Below are 24,247 nucleotides of genomic sequence, written 5' to 3' on the forward strand. Positions count from 1 at the left end.
TAGTAACTTGGATATACCTGTGCTTCTTTATCAACAGCACGCAGTCTCAATATTTTTTTAAAAACAAACTCTCTAAATTTCCATATTCCTCTTTATACGTCAAGTGTTGCATTCAGTTCTTTGCTAGTCCTAATTACAGAGCCCTGGTGGCACAGTGTTTAAGAGCTCCACCGCTAACCAAAAGGTCAGCAGTTTGAATCCACCAGCCGCTCCTCGGAAACCCTATGGGAGAGTTCTACTCTGTACTACAGGGTCGCTGTGAGTCGGAATCTACTCAACAGCAACCTTCTTGGTTTGTTTATTTTTAGTGCTAATTACTATGAGGCACCCTGGTGACACAGTGGTAAAAGCACCTGCCTGCTAACCATAAGGTAGGCTGTTCCAACCCAACAGCCGCGAGGAAAGATGTGGCAGTCTGCTTGTGTTTACAGCCTTGGAAACTCCATGCGGCAGGGTTTTTTTTAAATTACTATATAGTTATTTATTCATTATATTGTTTTATAATTAATTTGAAGAGTAAATTTCAGATTCAATGAATCGTTATGGTCTTCAAATACTAAGGGAATCATTTTATTTTAAAGTTTAAAGCCATTGCAATAAAATTCCCTCTTTAAAATCCTCAAATTTGTCATTAATTTTCTGTAGGAGTCAGAAAAAGGAGCCCTGGTGGCTCAGTGGTCAAGTGCTTGGCTGCTAACCCTAAGGTTGGTGGTTCAACCCATCAGCAGCTCAGGAGAAAAGACGTGACAGTCCTCTTCCTTAAAGATTACAGCCTTAGAAGCCCTCTGTCCTAAACGAAAAAAACCAAATCCATTGCCCTCGAGTCAATTCCGAGTCATAGCGACCCTACAGGGTCACTAAAAGTTCGGAATCCACTCCAAGGCACACCACCACAACAAAAACAGCAACAATAACAACGGGTTAGAAAACACTGTTTACAAACATATAAATGTCATCCCAAGACAGGGAATGAGTTCTGTGCTTGTCACCGAGGGGATACAGATTCTGTCACAGATTAACCCCGGAAACTGACGAGTTGAGAACTATTAGTCAAAAGTAAACTTCCTGCAAACCGCGCCTCTGATTCTCCACTCCACCTTACCACTCGGCCGCCTCCTCCCTCTCCGCTCCTGCCCTAGGCGCGCTCGCAGAGGACGGCGGGCTGCGAGCAGGGCTGAGCGCACATCTTCCTTCCAGGCGCTGGGTTGACAGTCCCCTTCCGGGGCCACGGGAGGCGACAGCAGCGGCGACTCTCTCCGCCTCCGGACGAAGGGCGCCCTCGCGGGCCATGTTTTCCAGTCTGTGGAGGTGGAGCAGAAGCGTCTCCTACGAGCGGGTCTCTGGGGGACTCAAGGCGCAGGTAAAGCTCTTTGGCTCTGGAGGGAGAGAAGGGGCTGGTTTTCTGGCCCCTGGTCGGGGGAGACAGGGGCGGGGGTCTCTGACTCTTCAGACCCGGAAAGGCGGACCTTTGTCTTAAGGGGCTTGTTTTCGTAGTAACAACACACACATTGGCACACAGACACGCACACGAGAGCTAAGATAGTCCCTTGTATGGTGTGAAACCTGAGCCGCCACCATCTCAGTCTTGGTGGCAGCAGAGAAGACAAGGAGGCATCCTGGTAAACAGAAGCATTCCTTCCTGGAGGAGAATGAATCAACCTGACATCGCCGAAGGGGTAGAATTTAGCGTAGAATTATACAACCAGCGGGTGAGCCATTAGAACCGCAGGTGCCGTTCTGAATAAATAATATTCTGGGTGTGAACTGACACGGTGCTGGGATACTGAGGTCTGGGGCAGATTGAGAAACTGCGCACACTCCACCGTGCCTTGCGCCTCCCGTGGATAACACGTGCTTCTTCCACAATAGGAGTCATGTGCTAAGGCAGAAATACGGGAAAACGTCCTTGGGGTTGCCCGTTGGGAGCGATTTTCCTAACAAAAGTTCCTTTTGTTTCACTTTTCATCACTGTTCAGGACATGACACGGCTTAGAAGTAGCCCTTAATAAAAGTACTTGTGTAGCTTTAATAAGGAAAACAAGTAAAAAACAAAAACACCGATTTCACACTCCAGGGAACTTGTTCTAATACTGGCTTTTGTTAGTAACTCAAACTGTGAAATGAATTTTACAGCTATTCTTCTGATCACATATAAAATAAAACTGTAAATTTCTTTAAAAAGTAAAACATTGTACGTAAAGGCCTCCTTTAAAAGGCTATAAAATATGAGCTGAATAAGCCTCTTGAAAATGTAAAGCTCCCCACCAGGACCATATGCCTTTTTTCTTTACATTAAAGATGACGGTTTCGGCAAACTGCAAACGTGCCTAAAGGCAGTAAATTACAAACATGTTAGGGTGAAAATTTACAAAACTCTTAAACAGTTTTCTCAGCGAAAATTCTGTCTGCTTTTCCTCTCGGATTTGCCCAACATTTATTTCCTTCATAACTACTATTCAACCTACTTCTTCCCATCCCATCCTTACTCATTACTATCTTCTGGAATGTTTAATACTTTATGCACTGGTTTCTGGTGACTTTGTATATAAGTATTTATTTGTAATCACTGATCTTCTCTATCAAATTTTACTTTTCAGGAGGTGCTGTATTCATATGCACCATGCAGATATTGTAAAATCAACCCCAAGTTATCCACGCTAAAGAATACAGTATTCCAAAGGGTGAAATATCTTGTAATTAATTTGTTTTAAAAATGAATTATGTAATGCTTTTAATACTGATTTGTCATCCTATTTACCTTGACTAATATTTAAGTTAATGGGGCAATTATGGTTCAGTGGTAGAATGCTTGTCTTCCATGCAGGAGACCCGAGTTCCATTCCTGGCCAATACACCTCGTGTGCAGCCACCGCCATCTGTCCGCGGAGGCTTGTGTGTTGCTATAAGGCTCAGCAAGTTTCAGCAAAGCTTCCAAGGACTGACTAGGAAGAAAAACCTGGTGATCTAATTCTTATAACCAGCCAGTGAAAACCCAATGGATCACAACAGTTCAATCCACAACAAATCATAGGGACGGCCAGTACCAGATAGCATTTTGCTCAATTGTGTATGGTATCACCGTGAGTCAGGAAGCAATCGGCAGTAGCTAACGACAACATTATTTAAGTTAGCTGAAATTGTATGAGTATATGATACGTTATACATGGGGTTGCCAACAACAACAACAAGGCTCAGATGGAAAGCAGGTAACCAAGGAGAAAGTTGGATAATTGAGAGTAAATAACTTTAACAATTTACTGAGGTAATCTACAAAACAATGGTCTGAATGCCAAAGAGTAAGCATTGAATTAACTCCCCCAGTCAAAGACTACTTGTACTTGTGTTGCCAGGTAAAAACCCCAGGTTTTGCTCGACGTGACTCGTTAGAGCCAATAAACAAGAGGTCAAGGTGGCAGATCAGAAAGATGCTTTTATTTCGTTGTACAAGGAAAGGGGCAACTGGGCTACTGCCTCCAAGAGTGCTTGCAGGCAGCTTGGTGAGGTGGGCTTTTACAGAGAGCAGACAAGGAAATGCAAATTCGTCATGATTATTCAGGATTGACCTTCAGGCAGGCCCTCAGGGCTTGGGGATGACTCTGCTCAGCTCTTAACCAAAAGGTCAGCAGTTCAAATCTACCAGTCGCTGTTTGGGTACCCTATGGGGCAGTACTACTGTGTCCTATAGGGTTGCGGTGAGTTGGAATCGACTTAACGGCAACGGGTTTTTTTTTGGTTTTAAGTTGGTTTCATGATCTAAGATTGGTCTAACTGAAAATTGAAGGCAGTCTTTGACTTGAATTAAAGGTCGAATTAAAGTCAGTTATAAGCTAAAATGTAGTATTAGTATATTCACTGAATGCCCTGTATATGATCTTGATAGATTCATAGACTAGGACTCCATTTAGAAAGGATTGAAAATAGTGAGTTTTAAATGCATTTTTTATCTGTTGTTTCTATGATGCCAAAAAAAAAAAAAAGTTGAGGACTTCAATTCATGTTGAAAACTTTGTGAATTATATTTCATGGTGGGGACTTTGTATTTTTGATACCATAAAGCTCAGATAAAAATCCCTATCCTGTAAGATAAGAATATGACTTTCTGATTGAATTTTAGGGTTGTCAAGGTGACCTATGGATAGAATGTTTCTAAAAATTTTTGTTGTTGTTGTTGGCAAGGATTAGCATCCATCCCTCCATTAATTTATTTGTGGAAAGCATGTTTATTATGAGGTAGAGCCTCTGTCAGGAGCCCTCGTGGCACAATGGTTAAGTGCTTGGGTGCTAACCAAAAGTTTAACTGTTCAGACCCACCCAGTGGCTCCATGAAAGAAAGACCTAGTAATCTGCTCCTGTAAAGATTACAGCCTAGGAAACCTTGTGGGGCAGTTCTGCTCGGTCCCATGGGGTTAGTATGAGTTGAAAATCAACTCAGTGGCACCTGACAGCAATAACAACAGGGCCTGGGTTAAATCCGCAGATGCAAAGATAAATCAAATCTAGTTTCTGCCCTCTGGAGGCACTGAGTCTAGGAGGAGAGAAGCACCTGTCAGCAAATCATTAGACAGTTGGGTTAAGAGTGAGGATAAATTCCGTGGCTGCAGATCTGAATCAGTCTACCCAGGGGAATATGTTGAGATTGTTATGGTTATACAAAACTGGTAACCCAATCCTTGGGACCTGGGACAGAGGAAGAGGAATCACCAAAAGCTGTAAATCCTACACAGGCTTGAAGCACAAGTAGGAGTTAATCAGATATGATGGAGAAGGACCTGAACAAAAGGAAGTGTCCCCTAAGTAGCAGAAAACAGTATGTAACAAGTACAGATTTATAAGTCTGGAGTTATGTTGGAAACTAAAGAGAGCTAACTGGGTTAGAATCCAGTCTCTTACACTTTTAGTTGGAGGATCTTAGACAAGTTTCTTCAACTGTGCACCTTAGTTTTCTCATCTCTAAAATGAGGATGACAAAAATGGTTCACCGCAAAGGGTATGTTATATTTAGCAAGATAATACACTTAGTACAGAATCTTATGCTTAGTACATCATGCTTGGTAAAGTAGAGGGCCAACGAGAAAGAGGACGACCCTCAACGAGATGGAGTTACCTAGTGGCTGCAACAGTGGACTCAAACCTAGCAGTAATCCTCTGATCAATTCAGTGTAAGATTCCTGGCGTGCATTTAAGGAAGCTATCTATAAGAGAACTCAAAGTTTTCAAAGGGAAAAACAGACCTAGAAGAAGGGTTAAATATTGAGTTTTTCGTGTGCTGAAGCACTTGTATCTAGTGACTTTTGCTATTTAACGATCCATCCCAAAATGTAGGCACTTAAAACAACCATTTTATATAGCTCATAATTACTTGGATTGCCTAGGTCATTTTCCAGTTTAGGTCAGTTTAGCTGTTCTCTGCTAGTCTCTCTTAAACCAGAAAACAATACCCACTGCTGTGGAGTCAATTCTGACTCATAACAACTCTTAAACAAACAAACAAAAAAACCCATTGCCATCAAGTCAATTCCAACCCACAGTGACCCTAGAGGATAGAGTAGAACTGCCCCATAGGGTTTCTAAGGAATAGCTGGTGGATTTGAACTGCCAACCTTTTGGTTAGCAGCCATATTACTTAACCACTCCACCACCAGGGCTCTTAGTGACCCTTATACATCTACAGTTAGCTGGCAGAGGAAGGCAGGAGGCTGGATAATTTAGGACCACCTCATTCCTATGGCTGGTGGTTTTCAAGCTGTTGGCCAAGGTGACAGGCTGTCAGATGAAGCTCCTTGGTTCTCCTCCACGTAGCCTCTTTTCCTCCAGCAGGCTAGCTTGGGTTTACTCACATGATGCAGAGTTCTAATGAATGAGAAGTGAGAGCAGAAGTAGCAAGAAGAGCAGAATTGGTAAGGTCCCTTGAGGCTTAGTATTGTAATGCCTGCTGCATTTTCATGATCAAAGTAATATACCAGGCCAGCCCAGATTCAAGGGGTGGAAAATAGATTCTACTTCTTGATGGGAAGAGCTACAAAGAATTTGTGGACATTTTCAGTCTACCACAGAAATATGTGCTTTGAGCTTGATTAAGATTCTTTGATCGGTAACAAGTTAAAATCTTCTATGTTACCCAGTTGGCAACTCCCTGTGAAATTTGAAGTGATGTTAGAAAATACGTTCTCCAAGTTAGAGATTTTCAGAACATTTTCCAAAATAATTTGTACACGTATTTTCCAAATAACAGGTTTAGTAATGATAGTGATATCATAGCTACTGTCCTTGGGTGCTTGTTTTGTGTCAGTGGTTTGATAAATATTTTACATTTATGATTGTATTTAGTTCTTGCAACAATCTTATGAGGATAGATACTATTTCGGTAAATTATGTATATCTTAAATAATGTATTATCTGCTATAACTCAAAGAACAGATTTGGACTCCAGTGTCATGCTTTCTTTTCCATACTCAAGACTTCTTGCTGTATAGGGTACAATTTTGTTCCACTCTTTTTTTAATTAAGTTTAGAATAAAAAATGTAAAAATTTGAATACGGAATTTGAACAGGGTTTGAGAGGATCATTGAAAAAAGTTGTTATATCTAAGACAATTTGTAAGAATCAAATGTAACTTGGTGCTCAGTTTTACTTTTAAAAATACAGAGAAGTTGATGCTGATTCTAAAAATATAAAATGATTATTTTTCAAGGCCTTTCCTTTCTAAACTCATTTTTTTTCGGTTTAAATCAGCAAGTCAATCAGAAGAGCGTTATGGAAATTCTGTAACCCCCAGAAAATAAAAAGTAATTGTAATGAGTGCGTAATTGTGTATGTAATTGTATACTTGTACAGAAAATATATATTTAAACACATATACAGAAATGAAATATATACCTATTATATTATCTTTTTTCTCAATTTTTTTAAAAAAGACAAAATATTTTCAATTTAGTAATTAAACATACTAAATTATCTATGCATACATACTGTATTTTTATGCAAATAACATGTGCCTTCTACATTTGTTTGTCAACCACTGAAAATATCTCCCCCCTGAGATAGTTTATGCTAATTTTTTTTACAGCAACATGTAAAAAAAATTGGCATAGCGGCACTTCTGAAAATGCCTCGCAGGGGGAGAGAATGGTTGACAAATGTAGAAGGTGCACGTTATTTGCATAAAAATACAGTACACACACTGTCACATAATTGTATTAATTCAGTAAATAATCACTGTGTGCTAGTAAGTTCAAGGAACTGTATTAAGATATATATTTCTTGTTGTTGTTAGTTGCTGCCGAATCTATTACAATGCATGGCGACTCCATATGTGCAGAGTAGAACTGCTCCATAGGGTTTTGAAGGCTGTGACTTTTCAGAAGCAGATCACCAGGCTTGTATTCCAAGGTGCCTCTGGGTGGGTTCAGACTGCCAACTTTTCAGCTAGAAGTTGAGCATATAACCATTTGGGCCACCCAGGGAGTGACTCTCTCTTTTTTGATATGTGTATCTCCTTGATATATATATATATATATATATATATCATATTTTTCCTCAAATAACGCATGTGTTATACGTTTTTTGCCAGTGGCACAATACCCCTCACTATTTTTGTAAGCGAGCTATGCCGTGCATTCTATGTGTGGGTGCGTTATTTGTTGAGAAAAGATGTATATACACACACATACATGTGTATTTATAAATAAACACACACATACACGTATACATATATATGGGAGAAAGATGTGGCAGTCTGCTTCCACAGAGATTTACAGTCTTGGAAACCCTATGAGGTTGCTATGAGCTGGAATCAACTGAATGGCATTGCGTTTGGTTTTTGAGGTTTATATGCATATGTATATATATATAGATATAGGGAGAGACAGAGAACAAGAGAAAGAGTGAAATAGCAGTTTTAGAAATGATTTTCTTCCCAACATAATTCAATACTGTGTAACCCATTGCTGTTGAGTTGATTCAGACCCATAGCAACCCTATAGGACAGAGTAGAACTGCCCCATAGGGTTTCCAAGGCTGTAAATCTTTACAGCAGCAGACTGCCACATCTTTCTCTCTGAGTAGCTGGTGGGTTCAAATTGCCAACCTTTTGGTTAGCGGCCAAGTATTTAACCACTCTGCCACCAGGGCTCCTTAATACTATGTAAACAGAGTCATAATGTTAAAGAAATTGTAAAACTTTTCCAGTCCAACAAGCATGCAAGAATATCTCTACTTGACTGTATTCCTTAAGGATTATGATGTCAACATAATTGTAATTGTTAGTAGAATAAATTGTTTCATGTCTGCTTTCCAGCTGATTGACAGAAATAGTTCAAATGTAAACTAAAGGCATTTCCATCATAAACTGATTGTTATATTTTTCTTTTTAGAAATGCAATCCGGAGAAGAGTGCTTCATTCTTCAGTAAGGTGACATATTCCTGGTTTAGCAGGTAGGAGTTTTATAAATTTGTTCGTAGCACACCAAGCTAAGGAGGATTACAAGGCAAGCAACACCTAAGTGTCATTATTTAATCTAAGTATGGATGTTTTTACCAAGTGACTCTGTCAGAATTTTTTTCTTATATTGTTTATTACAGAGAAATCGCAGTTAATACATGATAAACAGTCCCACAGATAGGAGATGATTAGTACCCCTTTACCATGGCTGCCCCTTTTTGGGATTTTACTCCCAGAAGCTCTACAGAATTGCAGAAAAATGAACACTTTTTTGAGCATCAAGTATGTGTTACCCACTTTGTATATATGTTACCTGGTTTAATTCTCACCGAAGCCCTCTGAAATAGGCAGTAATATCTGCATTTACAGGTAAGAAAATTGAGGCTTGGGGAGAGGAAGTAACTTGTTCATTGATACCCACGTAGGAACACACTGAGTTGGTGTTAGAAGCCTGCTTTTTTCACTGTAGTTCTACCTTTTATTAGGTATATTCTCATATATACCTGTATATTCTGCAAGGGGAGAGGGGGAAGGAAACAGAAGTAGAATACTAATAGCACAATTAACAATTTTTATAAAATATATATTCTGCGTTATCCCTCAGAAGAATAATTCATCCATAATATATGATGAGGTCTCAGAGATACATTAGGGAACATCCAGGGTAACCTCCAGCTTTAACAAAGGAATTAAATCATGTTAAACAAGAAGAGTTGATGTTTCCTAGTTTTATAAATTCAGAAGCTTTCTTTAAAAACGTATTTCTTTTTTTCCCCATAATAGAACATTTTTGATAAAATGAAAGTAAATTTATCTTCTTCAGTTTATGCCTCTTACTCTGTACTTGGTAGAAACTAAGTTGCTCAGTTTAATGTACACCTGTTTTCAAGTGTAGATGAAACCATTAAAAAAAAAAAGGTTGATTGTGTACTAGATGTCCTGCACTAAGATAACTTAAAAATGCAGAGATAAAGGATCAAGTCTATGCCTTCCAGAAATTCATAGGAGAATTAGGAAGACTAAAAAGTAGACTATTAATTACCAAAAATGGTAGATGACATTAGTACAATAGAGATTTAAACACAGATTTTCAAAAGTGTCATATACTCAAGTTTTCACAATTAGGGAATATTTCACAAGTAATTTGCGGAACATTTAAAGATGCAAGGATTGAGTCAGGTGGCCTTCCAAGCTGAGTCACTGTCACATGCAAGCCAGAGGAAAGGAAGAAAAATGATCTCTTCACACATTGTGGAGTGTTGGAAATGCTGGAGATTTAGCCCAAGGGAGAGATCTTGAAGAGTTCTCTATGACATCCTGAAGGCAATGAGAAGCCACTGAAATTTTTAAATAGAGAATTTTAAATAGAATTTTTAATATTTACATTTTAGAAAATTACTTTTGCAGTTGTGGGGCTTTGGTATGTAAGAGGTGAAAATAGAGGCTGGCAGAATGGTTAGGATGCTCTTCCTGTAACCTGGAAGAGATGGTCATAGTCTGAACAATGCAAATGGTAAAAGAGATGAAGAGGAAAGAACAGATTGAAGAAGTACTTAGGAGGTAGAGTTGATTGGATAAGAATATTGATGAAATGGGAAAAAGTCTAGGATAACTCAGTTTCTAGCTCCAGTAACTGTGGGGTTCAAGTCTGGTGTCAGATTATGGGTTCAGTTTGGTGCAGATTGAATTTTCAATGCCTGTGAAGCATCCAGATGAATGATATCTAACAGATGTTTGGATATGTGGCTCTCAGGCTTAGGATAAACCTTTGGCCTTTAGCCTGTGGATTTAGGAGTTATTGAATATAGGTCATCAGTTGAAGCGATAAGTGTAAATTGACATCACCCAGAAAGAGGGCACACTGAGTAGGGTGAACAAATGAAACATTGGGAATACCCGGTTTTTAAAGAACAAGGGGAGGAGGAATCTACAAAGGAAGCGAAGAACAGGCATTAAGAATGTAAGAGGAAAACAAGGAAAGAAAAGGTTGAAACCCAGGGAAAGAGAAGCATTCAAGAAGGGAGACAAAGTGGTCAGTAGAACCAAATACTGAAAAGGGGTGAATTAAGATAAGAACTGATTGTTTTCCGTTAAAGTTGGCCACTTTGAGGGTCATTGGTGATTTTTATGAATGCAGTTTAGGTAGAGAGCTTATATACTTGGGGAGTGTTATTAAATTGTAAAAATATAGGAATTCACTTGAAGATGACAAAAGTTTTATATCAATATGCAACATTGTTACTACGAAAAAGAGATGGTTCGATAGAAATCATGTAAATGTGGGCTATTTACAAATAGTAATTTTGATTAAAAAAATACTTATATGTATATTTGTATTTGATTTTCCATAGCTCGATTCCATTTCACCCACTAGTTGAGAGAAAGTGATGTCAACTCTGGTTTTAAAAAAAAATTCGGAATATCATTTTTAAGGCTCTGGATATCATAGAATTTAAATGATGCAAATAAAATTAATTTTAAATAAATGTCATTTAAATCTATGGTAATAAACTATAGAAGTATATACACATATGTTAGATATTGTAAACACCATGCTAGGAGGCTTCAAGTTAGAAGCAGAAATTAAATTTAATAAGCGAGGTAAAACCGAACCAAACACGTTGCCGTCGAGTCATAGAGATCCTATAGGACAGGGTGGAACTTGCCCTATAGGGTTTCCAAGTGCGGCTGATAGATTTGAATTGCCGACCTTTTGATTAGCAGCTAAGCTCTTAACCATAGCACCGCATAAGGCATAACAAATTTAAACATATGGGAACTCAGTATCTTAAAATCCATATCTTACAGCAAACAAACAAACCCACAAATCATAATTGCTAAATACCACATTTATTTTGTTTTTAAATTTAATGTCTTAGAAGTAGATAGAAAATATTTTCATAGTATGCTGTTACCTGGAACTGTTATTGCTTTTCTGGTGATTGAACAACTGCAGTTGAAACAACTATTGTTTAAGAGATGTCCTTTTGAAGACAGTGGATAATTGTGCCCTCAGATCTGTTCTTCCAGCTTCAGAATAAAGTCAGAAATTATTTCTGAGGCCTAATTCAAGTGTCCATATTCATATAAATAATTCAACTACAGTGTGCTCATATGGTACAGATAATTAGGAAAATAAACTCGTACGAACCTTAATTTCTAAGGCAATAACTGTCTAGATCTTTATGATTATCAAATAATTATCCAGCCTTTATTAGTGTATATAATCACTCATCAGTGTACAATAATCATGGTCATAGAATAATCCCTGTGGCGTACATGAAAAAATCTAGGTAAATTCTTTTATAGGTCACAGTTGAGTCATTATCTTAACCAGGGATACATTTTTTAATAGGTCCTACCTTTTCCTCATACATTCATAAAACTTAACTTAATTTTTTAATTTTATTTATTTTTATTTTTTTATTGTACTTCAGATGAAGGTTTACAGAACAGGTAGTTTCTCATCAAACAGCTTGTGCACACATTGTTTTATGACATTGGTCAACAACCCCACAATATGTCAACACTCTCCCTTCTCGACCCTGGGTTCCCTACTACCAGCTGTCCTGTCACCTCCTACATTCTAGTCCCTGTCCCTGGGCTGTTGTGCCCCATTAGTCTCATTTTGTTTTATGGGGCTGTCTAATCTTTGGCTGAACGGTGAACCTCGGGAGTGACTTCACTACTGAGCTAAAAGGGTGTCCAGGGGCCATACTTTTGGAGTTTCTCCCGTCTCTGTCAGGCCAGCAAGTCTGGTCATTTGTTGTGAGTTAGAATTTTGTTCTACATTTTTCTCCAGCTCTGTCCAAGACCCTCTGTTGTGATTCCTGTCAGAGTAGTCGGTGGTGGTAGCCGGGCACCATCTAGTTGTACTGGACTCAGTCTGGTGGAGGCTGTGGTAGTTGTGGTTTAATTTAATTTTAACCGAATGTGTCCCATCCTGTGATTTTGGGGTAGACAGACTTCATTCATTTTCCGATATCATAATCACTCCCTTCTGGAAATGTTTACAAAGGTGATTAATAATAACAAAATTGACAATGCTGGTATATATCCATAGTTGCCAAGTGTTCAAGAATTTCTTATCTACAAAATTTACATTTGATCCATAATATTTGTATTGCCTTTTCAAGGGCCAGCAGCTTGTCCTCCTAGCCAACTGCCACTTTTTTGCTACTCTCACCACTTCAGTTGGATGATATATTTATGTATTCTTACTACTGTTAAATATACCCGAATTTCTCTCTAAGATAACAAAATTAAAAACAGAGTAGAAGTATTTGATTTAAAGGCCTTTAGTTAAGTTACTACTGGTTTATGTCACATTTTAAAAATGTGACCAGCTACCACCACTGACTGCTCTGACCATGATCACAACAGAGGGTTCTGGACAGAGCTGGAGAAGGATGTAGAACAAAATTATAACACACACAAAAAAGACCAGATTTACTGGCCTAAAAGAGACTGGAGAAACCCCGAGAGTATGGCCCGCAGACACCCTTTTAGCTCAGTGGTGAAGTCACTTCCGAGGTTCATCGTTCAGCCAGGGATTGGACAGCCCCATAAAACAAAACGGGACTAATGAGGCACAGCAGTCCAGGGACAAGGACTAGAAGGCAGAAGGGGACAGAAAAGCTGGTGATAGGGAACCCAAGGTTGACTATGGACAGTGTTGACATGTAGTGGGGTTGTTAACCATTGTCATAGGGCAACGTGTACTAACTGTTCAATGAGAAACTATTTTGTTCTGTAAACCTTCATCTAAAGAGAGAATAGCAGCACAACTGGAAGAGAGTAATTGATGTCACTGAACTGTGCATGTAGAAATTTTTGAAATGGTTTATCTTTGGCTATGTATATTTTCACCAAAAAAAAAAAGGTCGAGAAGGGAGAGGGTTGACATGTCGTGGGGTTGTTAACCAATGTCATAAAACAATATGTGTACTACTGTTTAGTGAGAAACTATTTGTTCTGTAAACCTTCATGTGAAGTACAATAAAAAAAAAAAAAAAAGACCAGTTTCTGGAGTGACTGGCATTTAACCACCTATAAAAACGGGACCCACAATATCCAGAGCAATGGACTCAAACATACCAATGATCATGAAGATGTCTGCGGACCAGGCACTGTTTTGTTCTTTCGTTCATAAGGTCACTATAAGTCACAGCCGACTTGATGGCAACTAACAACAAACAAAAATGGGAAATTGACACCTGCTCTACCTGCCTTGGAGCCCTGGTGGTGCAGTAGTTAAGAGCTCTTGCTGCTAACCAAAAGATCTGCAGTTCAGATCCACCAGCCGCTCCTTGGAAACCTTATGGGGCAGTTCTACTCTGTCCTGTAGGGTTGCTATGAGTTGGAATCAACTCGACGACAATGGGTTTGGTTTTAGTTTTTCTACCTGCCCTAGAGAATTGTGAGGATCAATTTAATATAAGTGAATGTCTTTTGAAAAGAAATATCATTTGAAAAATACAAGATATATTGCTTTAGGAAGAAAGTCCAGAAGTTTATGGGACCTGGTGCATTGCATGCTACACTTCACTCACCGGGAGGGTGAACAATTGCTCCAAGTTGCTTCCCTCAAAAGATTTCTCAACATTTTGTTTAAAGAGGCACCACTTTCTCTTTTTCCAGACTCTTATGTAAAATGGTCTAAGACCAGTCAGTGTGATGGGGAATTTATATTGGCCGGAGAGAGAAAAGATGAGGAGGGAGCACACACCTGGGAAAAGAGAAATCACAGTAGTTGAATACTGAAGCCATGTGAATCACAATCAATTCAGCTTAAGTGTCACTTTCAGACGCGGCATTATTTGGAGACTCAGCATGAAAGCCAGGGGTCACTTCTCTCCGTGAACCAAAACCCCCGAGTTTTGCACAGTTCTAACTTGAAATGCTGAGGTGGTCAATGTTATTAAAAATGCTTTTGTGAAAATCAATGCAATCTTATTTTGGAAATGAATATTTATTTTATGGAATGGATTGGAGAGATTTAATATGACATGAAAGGAGATTATTACTTAATATGTTTTTAAAAGTGCACTGTAGGAAGATGTGCAGCATGATGGAGCCAACAGAAATGTGATTACTGAAGTTCCATCCTTAGTACATTTAAGCCTTTTTGTTCAATATGAATTGAGGTATGGTATGATATAATAAAAGTAAATTGAATCCAGTGGAGACTGGTTATCACAGGGCTTAAATCTATTCCAGAGTCAGCCAGTTGAGATTATTGAGGACCAATGGCAATGACCGGGAAAAAACCAAACCCATTGCCATTGAGTCGGTTATGACTCTTTACAGAAACGGATTGGCATATCTTTCTACCAAGGAGCGAATGAATGGCGGATTTGAACTGCTGACCCTTTGAATAGCAGCCAAGCACTTAACCACTGCACCACCAGCGCTCCTAATGGCAATTAAAGCAGTTCCAATATGGAGCAGTGTAATGCTATGATTTGGTCTCTTGGACTAATACACTTGGTAGTTGTAAGAACTGAGGTTCTAGAGTCGGTAGACCTGGGTTTAAATATGGATTTAATTTCCTACTGAACAAGTCATGTAACCAAGCTCATAAACGAGTATATCTGAACTGTGTCACTTAGTATTGTGTTTGGCTTCATGTAACAGAATAGCCAAATAATAGCGTGAATAAATATGCATTTATTTTCTTATGTATTGGGAAGAAGACTGGAAATAGGTTGGTGAACTGCCTCAAAAATGTGATGAAGGACCCAGGCTTTTTCTGTCTTCCAGTTCCCCATCCTTATTATTTGGCTCCTCACCCACTGAGGCAAAGATGACTTCCATATCTTGAGGTATCATGTCCTCAGTTGACAGCAAGGAGGAAGGGGAAGGAGAAGGGAGGCAAAATGTTTTCTCTTCTTGGAGTTGTATACCTTCATTTGTAAAGGAGTATTCTCCTTAGCAGATATATGTTTAGGTACCATTAGCCAGAACTTAGTTATATTATTAATTCCAAGGAAAGGGAAATGTGATTACCAGGACTGGTTTAGATCAATCAAAATTCATAACTCTGGCTAGGGTAAGGGCTTACCTGCGTGCAGGAGATTTTCAATTGAATAAATCAGATTTCTGTTAGCAGGAAGGGGTGAGGCAGAGGGATGACTGTGGGGTAAGCACAATCCGTTATTTGTTACATTAATTTATCTGGATGAATATGGATGATCATACCTCTTTGTTTGCCTGCACAGTCCCAGTTTAGACCCGTTTCTCTTGCATTCATAGTGTCCCTTGGGGCAAGCTCTTTGAATGGAGGAAAGTGGAAGCTCTGAGAGCTAGCAGAAACTTGCCCCACTGCTTAAGTCATCAGCTTGGAAAAGGCACTGTTACATTGGCTAACATTCTATTGATCACTGTAAGTCATATGGCCAAGGCCAGAGTTTATGGGGCAAGGACAAGTATTCCACATTCAGTGGACAATCTATAAAGTCAAGTGGCAAAGGATATATAAGTCTCATGAAACTGGGGAAAGTTGCAGATGTAGAATGTGGATCATTTCTCTTTTGATACTAGCCTAAAAGCAAACATGTGTTCTTAGGCGGCTGGTGAATACCTTACTGTGAAAGTTAGCTATTTAAATTTCAGTGAGGGAGATAGGGAAGGTGGGTAGTACATACCCCAAATATGATGTGACTAAATGAAGTTAATGTTTCAATAAATGATTGGATGTCTGAATAGCCCTTCTAAGAACTGCAAATGATTATTGGACATTATTGAACTCCAGAGTAAAGTTGGATAATATTTCAAACTCAGAATCTAGTCGTTGTATCCTGATCAAATAATTTATAAATCAAGGAATGAAATAAATGCACGCAAAATTTCTTTGTAATTGGATTATTGGTTTTGCTAAATTGTTTACCTTACTCTTTTATTTTTAGAGTAATTATCTTAGGCTATAATAAACCTTTGGAAACGGAGGATCTTTGTGGACTAAATGAAAGTGATTCCTCCTACATTGTGTGTCCCATTTTTGAAAAACAATGGAGGAAGGAAGTTTTAAGGAATCAAGAGAGGCAAAAGGTAAAGGAATTGATTATTAAAACCCAAGTAGTTAATTACTACCTAATGTTAGATAAAGCTTTTCCAAATATGAGATGTTATTAATATAGAAAATCCCTAAAATATGTGAAATAACAAGCCATTTTTGTAAGCACAATTGGTTGTTAATGCAGCTAATTTCTGAAGTTGAGTTATCCAGCTTCCCTTTCATGTTATATATTGCATCTATATCTATATCTATCTGTCTACCCTTTAGATGTCCCAAAAGGAAAATATAATTTCAAAATATAAACTGTATTTCATCTCGTTTTTATAATAACGAAACAGTTTCAAAACTTATAAAAGTGATAAAATACAGCTATGTCTCTTGCTCTGTTTATGCCATGTGGTATCAATAACACTAAGTAGCCTCGAGATATACCACACCGATAAGGGTATATTTTCAAGTTTAAATGAATTTATTCCTTTGTTGTTACCTTGTATTATGGAGTACATTACTAATTTTATGGTTAGTTTATGTATAAGTTCTTTCATTTTTACTCATCTTATTTCTGTGCACTTTTCTCACTGTTTTTCTTTTCTTTATCATATAGGCTTCCTCTTGGAAAGAGGCACACACCAGGAAACCATCACTACTCTCGGCATTATGGAACAACTTTAAGTTTGTCCTGATTCAAGTTGCTTTATTCAAAGTATTTGCTGATATTTTGTCCTTCACTAGTCCACTCATAATGAAGTAAGCTGAAGTCTTGTATTTTTTGTTTTTCTCCCCATAGGTAAATGAGAAGCAAATGTTCCACTATAAAATTTCTACTAAAAAAGAGTAGGTGATTTTTATTTAGGATATGGACATTTTATCAAGTTTACCTGTGATATAAATGCAAATGATGATAAATGTAGTCAGTATTTACTGAAGCCAACTATGTTCTAAGCACTGTTCTAAAATCTTTATATCTTTGAATGAATATAATGAATATCTTTATATTCATTATCTTATTTAATCTTTACAACAATCCTATAAAGTAGGAAGTATTGTTAAGCTCATTATTACAGTGTAGAAACAGAGAGAGATGAAGTAATTTCAGTAAACAAATGAGTAAGTATAGACCATATTAAGAGATAATAAGTACTAGGGTAAAAAAAAAAAAGCAAGGTAAGAGGATAGGGAATGGCAGTGTGAAGCATGGGGCATTGCTCTTTATGTAAGGTGTTTAGGGAAGACATCAGTGGTAAGGTGACATTTGAGCAAAGTCCTGAAGGAAGTTAGAGAGGAAGCCACAATGATACCTTGCAATTACAGGAGCCAGGAATGGCAAAGGCCATGAATCAGGAATGTGCTTGGTATTTTTGAGGACTCATAAGGAGGCAAGTTGAAGCTGGAGTACAGAGACTGAGAAGGAGAGTGATAAGATTGAGGTCAATGATAAGACTGAGGAGGTGACAAAGATCTTGAAGACCTTATAGAATATGATGAGAACATTGGCTTTTATTCTGGGCCAGAAGGGAAACCTTAGAATTTTGAGCAGAGAATTTTATGATTGGACTTAAGATTTGTAAGGATCACTGTGGCTACTGTATAGAGAATAAAGAGGAATAAGAGTGGAAGAAGAATCACCATTTAGAAGACTATTATGATAATCCAGGCAAAAGTCAGTGGTGGCTTCAACTAGTGGGTAGTGATGAAGGTGATAAAAAGTAGTTAGCTTCTGGGCTATTTTCAAGGTAGAGTTAACAGAGTATACTGATGGATTGAATGTAGATTGAGAAAGGAAGAGAGTAGTCAAGGGTGCCTTCAGAGTTTTTTGCTTCAGTGATAAGGAATAGACTCAAAGACAACTGGTTTGGTTTAACAAGATTACCATTTACTGAGATAGAGAAGGGCTAGAAAGGGTAGAATAGGAAGTGGGGTTTGCTTTTGGACTTGCTAAATTTGAAAGGAGACCTGGTAGTGTAGTAATTGAGAGCTTGACTGCTAACCAAGAGGTCTGCAGTTCGAATCCACCAGCCCCTCCTTGAAACCCTATGGGGCAGTAGTACTCTGTCCTTTAGGGTTGCTATGAGTTGGCTGACTCAATGGCATATAACAACAACGGTGACAAATTTGAAGTATCTATTATCCATTGTGTAGGAAAGAGTTACCTTACCAAGTTGACTGATATCCTCTGAAAGGTCTGCTTACGAGATTGGCTCTTGGCTGGTATCTGGATTTCAGGAGAGTTCCCATCACCCTAACTGATAAGAGTGGCTCACCGTACAAACTGTTGTTAAACTGTTTGCACTGTTCTGGGTATCTATGGCAGTAAAATAAACCACCTCAAAATTTAGTGGCATAAAACAGCCATTTTATCATGCTTACGATTCTGTGGGTCAGAACTTGAGGCAGGACACAGAGAATGTTATTTCTCTGCCTCACAGTGACAGCGGCCTCAGCTGGTGACTTGAACAGCTAGAGATGGGTGCAGCAGCTCAAATGGAGCCGTACGTCTGAGGCCTTGATTGTGGCTGAGTTTCCTTGGCTCTTTTCCACGTGTGCTGAGGTTGGAATGTCCAAGATGTAATGTTATTGACAATGGATGCCAGGAAGTCTGAATTTTAGCCAGTGCTTATAGTTGAGGGACAAGCAGAAGTCAAGGTGGTTATGATTATAACCATCCTCATTGTCTTCCTGTACTCCAGCCTTGACCCTGATCATCATGACCATGCCATCACCAAACTTAAGAGGAAATAAGGAAAGAATGTGGAGAGAGATAGCAGATATGGATAAAAGTAGCAATAAAAAGTGAGGTATAATTTCAGCCTTTAAAAGCACTATATTTGTGTGCCATCCTAAGGTCTCCTACTTAAGTTCTGATTGACATGTTTCCCTATATTTGACAAAATGCATGATTTTGAAAATAAAATATTTTTTAAGTGTCTTTGATTTCAACTTTTCTGATGAAGTTAGACCAGAACAGAGTAAATTATTTGATGAGATTGCCATATGAAAGCTAGAAAATAACCTCTTACCTGCAAGCCTGTGAACATGATTATTGGTTTTATTCACTTTATGATCTAATGCTTGAGTGAAAAAAAGGGAAGGATGCCAATTAGGCAAGTCGAGAAAATGAACAGCTAGGGTTGTGTATGTATGTGTGTGTGTGTGTGTGTGTGTGTGTGAGTGTGTGTGTGTGTGTGTGTATACACACTTTGACACGTAACTCATAAGCATTTAACTGCGTTTGATGTTTAATATTTCTTCCCCTTTCTCATTGTTTTATATGACAATCAGGCAGATGATCATTTTCTGTGAACACCACTCTGATTTTGACTGGAGTGGCTATGGTTATGCAGTGGCACTTCTTCTTGTAGTCTTTTTGCAAACCCTGATACTTCAGCAATATCAACGTTTTAACTTGCTCACCTCAGCAAAAATTAAGACAGCTGTAATTGGACTGATCTACAAAAAGGTAAAAAAATTAAAGAATTCCCAATTTCTAAAATACCTTTTTTTCCTTAGATGCTTTAAAAGTAAGGGGACTAGAAAAATAGGAGAGTATATCAAAACTTTCTTAGAGTGCCCTTTGTATTTTTCTTTAAAAGAACTCTGACTCATCATTGTTGGTTGTCAGCTGGAATATTATTTTTCTATAAGACCCTGTCCCTGTAGTCCCTACAACTTCTGGTTGACCCTAATCCGTAAAATTAAGTGATGATCTCTACCTACAGTTATATCACTTAACTCCTCCTCAGAAAGCGAATGGAATTGTTTTTCTGGATATCTACATTTATGCACCAATAAGATGTCTTCTTTTTACAGTCATTTTCATTTTGCCTGCTACCTTCTTTGTCCTCCTCTGCTCATTCGACTTCATTTTTTCATGTAACAAAGCCATTCTTCTTTATGCCTTTGTCTGCTTCTCTTTCATTCTAAGTCCCAGCCCAAAACTTGGCTGATCCTTATATGTGGAATAACCCTAAAGCTTAATTTACTTTTTCTGGTTTTGAAAATACAATTTTAAATTCTACCTTTTTTCCATCTAGAACCAAATTGTGACCTTTTATTATATCATACTTATAAACAATTAAAGAATTTTCTTCCTCCCATAATTATTAATCAGTTATTCAGTAAACAGGTATATTTTGAGTTCTTACTTTGTGCTCCCCTATGAATTATTGACTTGTCAAGACTTGGACTAGAAGCTTATTTATCTGTTACATCATCATCTAAGACAGTGACATTTACTTATTTGTATGAAAATCGAATGACTGAGTGAATAAATGAATGAATAAATGTACCCCTACCTTCAAGAAGTTGGGAGGAATAATTAACATACATAATGAATGTATGGAACTGAATGCAAATTTTATAACAGATCAGATGAACAGGAAATCCACAAAGGTTATATGCAGTCAAGGAAGGTTTTGCAAAATAAAAGAAGCCTTAAAATGGACTTTGAAAGAACAGTAGAATTTATATCAGTAAAAGCAATTAGTATAATTTGGGCTGACACGGGGCATGAAGCATTACAGGCCATTTGACCATTGGGCCTGTCTTAGTTATCTAGTGCTGCTATAACAGAAATACCACAAGTGGGTGGCTTTAATGAACAGAAATTTATTTCCTCGAAGTTTAGTAGGCTAGAAGTCCAAATTTAGGGTGCTGGCTCTAAGAGAAGGCTCTCTGACTCTCTGTCCACTCTGGGGGGAAGGTTTTTGGCTCTTTTTCAGCTTCTGTTCCTCAGTTCCTTGGTGACCTTCATCTGGCATGACATCTGTCTTCCCCATCTCTGTTTGCTTAATCTACTCTTTTATATCTCAAGAGAGATTGATTTAAGACACAGTCTACATTAATACTGCCTCAGTAACATGACAAAGAAAACCCATTCCCAAATGGGATTATAACCACAGGTATAGGAGTTAGGATTTAAAACACATATTTGGGGGGGACACAATTCAATCCATAACAGGGCCAAAATGGCAGGAAGTGGTTTTAGGGATCCTGGAATGACCCAGGACCAACTGAACAGGGAAATGGTAGCTGAACTTGCAGCAGATCCTGGCTCTGTAGAGCACAGTCCAAATACAGAGTCAGAGAGGCTATCCTAATTCTAATTCTTTTTACCAGTTGCCATCAAGTCGACTCTGACTCATGGCGACCCCATGTGTGTCAGAATATAATTGCTCCACAGGTTTTTCAATGACAATTTTTCAGAATTAGATTGCCAAGCCTTTCTTCCAAGTCGCCTCGAGGTGGAGACTTGAACCTCCAACCTTTTGGTTAGCAGCTGAGCGTGTTAACCGTTTGCATCACACAGGGACTCCAATCCTAACTCTAGAGGCAATAAATTTGGAGTAATCCAAGTATGCAGGGAAAAAAAAAAGTACATATAATCCATAAGGAGCCCTGGTGGCCCAGCGGTTAAGCGCTTGGCTGCTAACCAAAAGATGGATGATTTGAGCCCACCATCTACTCCAAAGGAGAAAGATGTTGCAGTCTGCTTCCAGAAAGATTTACAGCCTTGGAAACCCTATGGGGCAGTTCTACTCTGTCCTGTAGTGTCGCTATGAATTGCAATCGATTTGACAGCAATGGGCAATGAGTTATATGTATATGGTCCATAAGGAGCAGGATTCACTCATGATTAAAGCACTGGGGTAGGGGATTTGGGTGGATTTACAAGCATAAAGGAGTGAACTGTAGTTGAAAGTAGAACAAGCTGTGAGAAATAAGAAGGAAAATCAAATATTGCAGGTGAGTCCATTGCAGGGGCAAAGAGAGCCTGGAGATAATGTAAGACAACAGTGACTACAGGAATGGAACTCTACGATCACTTGGTCACTTGGACATTGTTTAACAACACAGGACACTCAGGGTTAAAGGAGTACAGCCATTAAGCTGACTCAGTGGATCCTGTGGTAGGGGTTATGACTTAATTCCAGGATCCATCAAACAAGCTGCAGAAGACATTAGATCTTGTAGTGTTAGAGTTGACTCATGCACTAGGATAAGTCCTCTAGGCGGGTGCTGATGGAAGGCAGGCCTGTCCTCTGAATCCTTTATCCTAAATCTGCCTTCCAGAGGGAGCCTCACTCTGTGGGGCTAAGAGGGGTTGTTAAATTTCCTTTGTTTTGTCTGCATAGGTTTCAGCATTCATATTTTTATCTATCTAGATACGTTCAAGATCCCAAGGGGTTCTCACAGTGGGTACCGAATTTCCCATGTTAATCCAAAATTGGTCCTACTTCATCAAGGGTTTGTTTATATTAGAGAGGATAGAGCTGGTCTCAAATGGACAATTAGACCTTTTGCGGGGGAAGAGCAGAGGTGTCAGGACTTGTTTGTTCTATATCCATCCACATGACTGTTGATAGTTTGGAACAAGGTTCACAGGTTGTGAATATAATTTTTATGGTTTAGGGGAAGGAAGAGAGGCCTCCCTCCAATGATCATTTTAAGAGTCTGTGGCTGTCAAAACTCAGGTTTTGTTACTCCTTGGCTCATAGTTACAGGCTCCATGAGGATTCTTGAGGACTAAGAAACAGTACATGGTTCAAAAACTGCTTCATTTAATCCCATGCTTAACGTGGGAGGCCTGGGGACATTCTACATGTCAGTCACTGTCTAGTAGAACTTTTTGCGATTTAAAAAATTTTCGGTATCTGCACTGTCAAGTGTAGTAGCCACTAGTCACAGATGACTGTGAAGGCTTTGAAATGTGGTTAGTACATCTGAGGAACTGGAGTTTTAATTTTCTTTAATGAAATTTCACTTCAAATAGCCATATATGGATACTGGCTACCATATTGGACACTCTAGACTGTCTTCATTTATAGTTTAAAGGTAGGATAAACTGCAATAATTATAAAACATAAGGAAAACTTATAAAATTTAGTTAAAATCTTTAAAATAGAGTTACTTAAGGGTAGTGGAGGAGGGAAAGCAGAATCCAAAATCTGTACTTAGAGTCAGAAGGATAAAGCCTGGCATACTTTTCGGCACACAAGGGAACTGAAGAAGAATGAATTCTTGTAGATGTTATGAAGTCCCACCTTGAGAGTTACTGTGTCTCAGGAGAAATATGGTAGACTCTGGTTGAGAATCACTGGGATAGGAATTATTAGGGCACTTCCCACTCTAGGAGTCCCTGAGTGGTATAAAGAGTTAAAACACTCGGCTGTTAACCGAAAGGTTGGAGGTTGGAGTCTCCCCAGAGGTGCCTCAGAAGAAAGGCCTCACATTCTATTTCCAAAGAATCAGCCACTGAAACCCTGTGGAACACCACTGTACTCGGACACACATGGGGTCATTATGAGTCGGAACTGGCTCAACAGCAACTGGCTTCCTGCTCTGTCTTAGTCATCTAGTGCTGCTATAACAGAAATACCACAAGTGGATGGCTTTAACACAAAAGTTTATTCTGTCACAGTCTAGTAGGCAAGAAGTCCAAATTCAAGGCATCAGCTCCAGGGGAAGGCTTTCTCTGTCAGCTCTGGAGGAAGGTCCTTGTCGTCAATCTTCCCTTGGACTAGGAGCTTCTCCGCGTAGGAACCCTGGGTCCAAAGGACACACACTGCTCCCGGGGCTGCTTTCTTGGTGGGATGAGATCCCCATGTCTCTCTACTCCCTTCTTTTATATCTCAAAAGAGATTGGCTTAAGACAGTATCTAATCTTGTAGATCTCATCAATATAACTGCTGCTAATCCATCTCATTAGCATCGCAGTGATAAGATTTACAACACATAGGGAAATCACATCAGATGACAAAATGGTAGACAATCATATAATACTGGGAATCA

General features: G+C 38.7%; 1 protein-coding gene across 1 annotated transcript in view; it reads left to right on the forward strand.

Annotated features, from left to right (window-relative positions):
* Window positions 1-1,201: 1,201 nt before the first annotated feature.
* The window catches only part of LOC101344692 (multidrug resistance-associated protein 1-like), a 101,419-nt gene continuing 78,373 nt past the window's right edge, over window positions 1,202-24,247 (forward strand). Inside the window, exons 1-5 of the mRNA XM_012554133.2 lie at window positions 1,202-1,360; window positions 8,374-8,435; window positions 16,350-16,491; window positions 17,064-17,206; window positions 19,739-19,916. Of these exons, the coding sequence (XP_012409587.2) occupies window positions 1,289-1,360; window positions 8,374-8,435; window positions 16,350-16,491; window positions 17,064-17,206; window positions 19,739-19,916 (597 nt within the window). The 5' untranslated portion in view covers window positions 1,202-1,288. The remainder of the gene's footprint in view (window positions 1,361-8,373; window positions 8,436-16,349; window positions 16,492-17,063; window positions 17,207-19,738; window positions 19,917-24,247) is intronic.

Source organism: Trichechus manatus, unplaced genomic scaffold, assembly GCF_000243295.1.
Source record: "Trichechus manatus latirostris isolate Lorelei unplaced genomic scaffold, TriManLat1.0 scaffold00012, whole genome shotgun sequence".
In the NCBI taxonomy this organism is placed as follows: Eukaryota; Metazoa; Chordata; class Mammalia; order Sirenia; family Trichechidae; genus Trichechus; species Trichechus manatus.